This window comes from Raphanus sativus, chromosome 9 (genome assembly GCF_000801105.2).
Source record: "Raphanus sativus cultivar WK10039 chromosome 9, ASM80110v3, whole genome shotgun sequence".
Taxonomy (NCBI): Eukaryota; Viridiplantae; Streptophyta; class Magnoliopsida; order Brassicales; family Brassicaceae; genus Raphanus; species Raphanus sativus.
Window position 1 is genome coordinate 6,171,012 of NC_079519.1, and position 4,774 is coordinate 6,175,785.

A 4,774-nucleotide genomic window follows, 5' to 3' on the forward strand; every position below is an offset into this window, starting at 1 on the left:
CGTGGTTATGTTCTATATACTGAAGTTTATACTCTTCACTTTTGATTAAAATTTTCAAACCACATTCTACATTTGAATTAATGTATTCTAAATTATCTTTCATGGTATATAGGAATAATTCTAATGTTTTAAGTTTTAGTTTGGTAAAATTTCATATACTACCTAGAATAGTGGAATTACCATTATAAAATCTTTATTATCTAGAGAAACGTAGACAACAAAGGTTCTAAACCTCTTTGACCATCATCTTATGTTAGTTCTCGATAAAATTATATACTAAAACCAGATTTTCATATTTTTGAAATTTTTCCAAAATCCGTGGGTTAGAATAAACCGGATTATTCAAAAAAGTAAAACAAAATAGTAACAATAATCCCAAAACGTTATATTTACAGAATTTAATTGAAAAAACCATAAAATAATGATACCTACAAATCAATACGATAAACAGAATTCTCAACATGTTTCTTGACAAGAATGCATCCACTAGTAACTCTTGGATCTGTAATGATTGTATACAGTGGGTAGCGTTACTTATTTGATATATATGTGTATCATCTACAAGTTAGTCTTCCATAAAATAATAAACATATGGTTACAAAATGAATTTGAAACAATTCTGATTATCTATGATTTATCCTTCAATGATTTATGTATAAAATCCCCATTTATGATTTAAGACACTAGCCTAAGAATATGTTTCTGTCTTTGTTGTTTCACTCTCTGAATTGTGTACTGCCTCAACCACCTGCTTGGATTTTTCATCGTCTTCGCTAGCTGTTATTAAGCCATTGTTATGGTGCAGTGATTGTAAAGTAAGCTGTAAATCCTTTTCCACATCTTCCTCCATAACTTCCTCATCAGGTTTCAGATTCTTCTCAATATCAGTTGAGTCTTTAGCTGCTGTAGAAACTCTATCTTCAGCAATATCTTGAGAGATAGCATCATCATGCTCTGGTCTTTGGGTGATCTCCCATGTGTTTGGTGATATTCCTTCGGAAGAATTTGCACCGTGCTATTCAATGAATAAATAAAAAATTACAAAACTTCGAATCAAGAACCAACGACCGGAAAATAAGTTAATACATGTCAAATATGATTAAAGTAGAGAGGAAAACCTGTTGTGTCCATTGTTGTGAACCTTGTGAATCATGAGCTTCTTCTAAACCTATTAATTCTTCCTTAACATTCACTATGTTATTGTATACTTGGGTCGGTTCAGCATGAAGATCTTTCAATAACCCTGAATTTTCTCCTTCCATAGAGAACTCTTGATCAGTTGATCCATCCAATGTTGAGTGATTGCCATCTTGAACTTCCAGAAGTATCACATCACAATCATTTTCTGCATTTTCGTAGTCATCAACCAATTGTGTATAAGGAGGGCTTGAAGATGGTTCTAAAACGTCATGAGTTATCTCTTCTTCCACTACCTTTGCACTCTTATCAGATTTTTTGACTAATTTCGGATCATTCTCCTCCATGACCTGACTTTCTTGTAAATTTGTGAAAAAATTGCATGGACTAGTCAAGTCACCTTGAAGTGCTTTATCTTCTATTTTTTCTGTTATATCCTTTGTGAAATTATCTAACTTTGTTTCTTCTTCGTCTTTCATCTCTCTTTCAAATGATTCTACACATGGAGCTGCCTCATATTCCATTGGTTTTGTGTTATCATACTCCATATCTTTAGCAATATCTTGAGAGATAGCCTCATCATGCTCTGGTTTTTGGGTTCCTTGGAAAGAATATGTACCTTGCTATTGAATGGATAAATAAACAATTACGAAATTTTAAATCAAGAACCTAGAATGATGAGGAAGTTAATATATGTCAAAAGTGATTATAATAGAGGTTAAACCTGTTGAGTCCATGGTTGTGAACCTTGTGAATTAGTAGCGTCTTCTAAACCTATTGATTCTTCCTCAACGTTCACTATATTGTTGTATTCTTGGGTCGATTCAACATGAAGATCTTTCAATAACCCCGCACTTTCTTCTTCATTAGAGAACTGTTGATCAGTTGACTCATCCAATATTGAGTTATTACCATCCTCAACTTGCATAAGTATCACATCACTATCACTTTTTGCATTACAATATTCTTCAGACAATTGTGTGCAAGGATGGATTAATGATGCGTCCAAGACGTCATGATTTTTTTCTTGCTCCATTGGCTTTGCGTTCTCATCATAATTTTTGACTAACTCCTGACCATTCTCTTCCATGACTTCACTTTCTTGTAATTTTGGAGAACTCGTGAAGTCACCTTGAAGTGCCTTCTCTTCTCTTTGTGGTGTTACCTCCTTTGTAGAATTATCTAAGTTTGCTTCTTCTATTTCTTTTATCTCTCTTTCAAATGATTCTACATCTGGAGTGTCCAAAGAAGCATCCAATACACTCTTAGAAAGTCCACAAAGATCATCATGTTCTAACTGCTGAACATCAACAACTTCCTCATCAATCAAGTTCTTCATGGATAAATTCCTAGAAGTTGGAGATATCTTGTTTCCCACATCGACTGGGTCTAAGATTGTTTCAGGTTCTTCTGTTATAGATGATAGTGACACACTTGAATGAAACAACAAACCATCTAATTTTCCATAGCTTCTAGACTTGGGAACATCACTGGAACGAGAAAGTCTCAGCTCAAAATTCTCTTTGGTTTGGCTTCTTCTATCTACCAAAGACATCTCATCAGCCGTTCTAAAATGTTCATCTGACAAACACTTCTGATATGGTTTAGTCACTAGTCCATTATTATCTTCTTTTGATATTGATTCACATTGTTGAGAGGCCCTCTTACGTGATTCTTCACCGCGGATGATTTCTCTATCGATATCAGTATCATACGTGTAGGATTCTCCACCATTAGACCAGTCATCAAGCCAATCAACCGTCGTAGGAGGTGAACCAAGCTCTGAAACCTCTACTTGCATATCTGAGGCAATGGAGAATGTTCTACTGTGAGAATTTGGGCCTCTACGTGCATAAAACATGTTGTTATCATAGAGTCTTGGCGCCATGCCTCTTGGTAACGGGCTTGGGATATCGTTTCTTGCTTGATTCACAAGAAACCCAGGAAATTTATCCATTGAGTGGCTTATAGCTTCTCTGAGCTCTGCTTTGTTGAAACGGTTAAGTTCTGCCTCACTTTCTTCTGAACAACTTGAATCATCATCATCATCTTCGTCGCTTGAATCTGTCTCATTATTCATCACATCTCCGTTTTTGTTTTTTTCACCCTCATTACCACTTTTATCATCATCCTCGCTTGTGACTTGTTTGACATAGCGAGGGAGGTTTTGTTCATTATGATCCATATATTCATTGTCCAAATCTGTAAACCAAAAACCATTATTTATTGAGTACATATATAAAAAATACCATAAAAAACACTAAAAATAACCTTTTTCAAAAATTAAGATAAAAGAAAATCTTCAAATTAACATTCATTAAAAGGCAAACAATAAAAATATTTATGTAATTGATTTAGAATTGATTAGAGTTTAAAGTTTAGTATTTAGGGGTGAAATTAGGGTTTATGATGCAGAGTAATTTAGTGTTTTATTGATTAATAAATACTATTTCGAAGAAAATTTCTTTAAATGTGAAAGAACTTTTAGAAATACTATTTATTGTATTTGCCACCAAAAAAATTAATAAAACAAGAAAAATAAAAACAGATTACCAAAAAGTTTTCTGGTTGTGGAGATGTCGGAATCAGGAACTGGACTGTTCATACACTGAGCATGTTCTGGAGAAAAATGAGCAAAGCGACAGAAGCTCTCATGACGACAAAGGAACATATCATTAGGGTTAAAAAATGAAAACTCTTGATCAAAGCTATCTCCAGTTAGATTAGGTCTTTCCTCTTGAGGATCATAAGGAATATCGAAAGGGCTTCTCGCTTGTAGCATCACAGAAGGTGCTGAGCCTGGAACCTGCAATCCTGATTGATAGTTTTGACGTTTTTCAAAGGAGTTGTTGCTATTGTTCCTTGGAACTGTGATGTGAAGGTTGTTGTTATGTGTAGGGCTGGTTGTCTCTTTCTTATTATGTTGATCTAAAGCTAGTTTAAAGAGTCGTCTTGTTCTTCTTCTAGCGATTAGACTCTCTAGCCTCTTGTTTCTCTCAACCTCTGAGATCCCATGTTCGTTGACATTGTTCATATCTTCTTTGCCATCATGTTTCTTCTCTTCATTGACCTCACAGCTGCACGCCATTGGCTCTTCTTCAACGTTGAGATAACCCAAATCTTGAGAAGACGTTCTTGAATCTTCCTCAACAAAAGCCTTATCATTCTCTTCTTCCAGTACGTTGGTTTCTATAGCTTTTGGAGACTCCTCGAATTGTGGTGTACGTCCGAGGAGATCGTTGTAAAGAGAGGTCAAGATAACTTTGTCTTTCTCTTCGTCGCTTGTCTGTGAATCCCATTCCTCAACTTTCATTCGAGCGTTTCTTCGGACACTTCTTTGTTGTCTTAAGTGGCATCTGCCACTTTTCTTTTCTCCTTTACAACTCTCTGGCTCCGAAGAGGAACCGGAAAATCTCAATCCTAGCTTTTCTCGGGCGTACACTACAGCACATGCAAGAACCGGAGACGAGTATATCAAGAAGAACAATAAGGAAGGGAGGAGAATGTATAGCGCGAGTAAGAGCATGGAAACCAGAGACAAGATTGGGTGGTTTCTCATGAATTTGATGCTTGTGCTTATCGAGAATCCAATTACTTTCCATATTACTGCGCATGTTTCCTTCACGTCAATACCCAT

The 4,774-nt window shown here is 35.5% G+C and overlaps 1 protein-coding gene across 1 annotated transcript; it reads right to left on the reverse strand.

Moving 5' to 3' along the window:
- Window positions 1-688: 688 nt before the first annotated feature.
- LOC108824448 (uncharacterized) lies at window positions 689-4,774 on the reverse strand. Its single transcript, XM_018597884.1, has 4 exons — window positions 3,691-4,774; window positions 1,862-3,339; window positions 1,119-1,760; window positions 689-1,015 (listed from the first exon to the last, which is right to left on the reverse strand). The coding sequence occupies exons 1-4, from the start codon at window positions 4,772-4,774 to the stop codon at window positions 689-691; spliced, it is 3,531 nt and encodes a 1,176-aa protein (XP_018453386.1).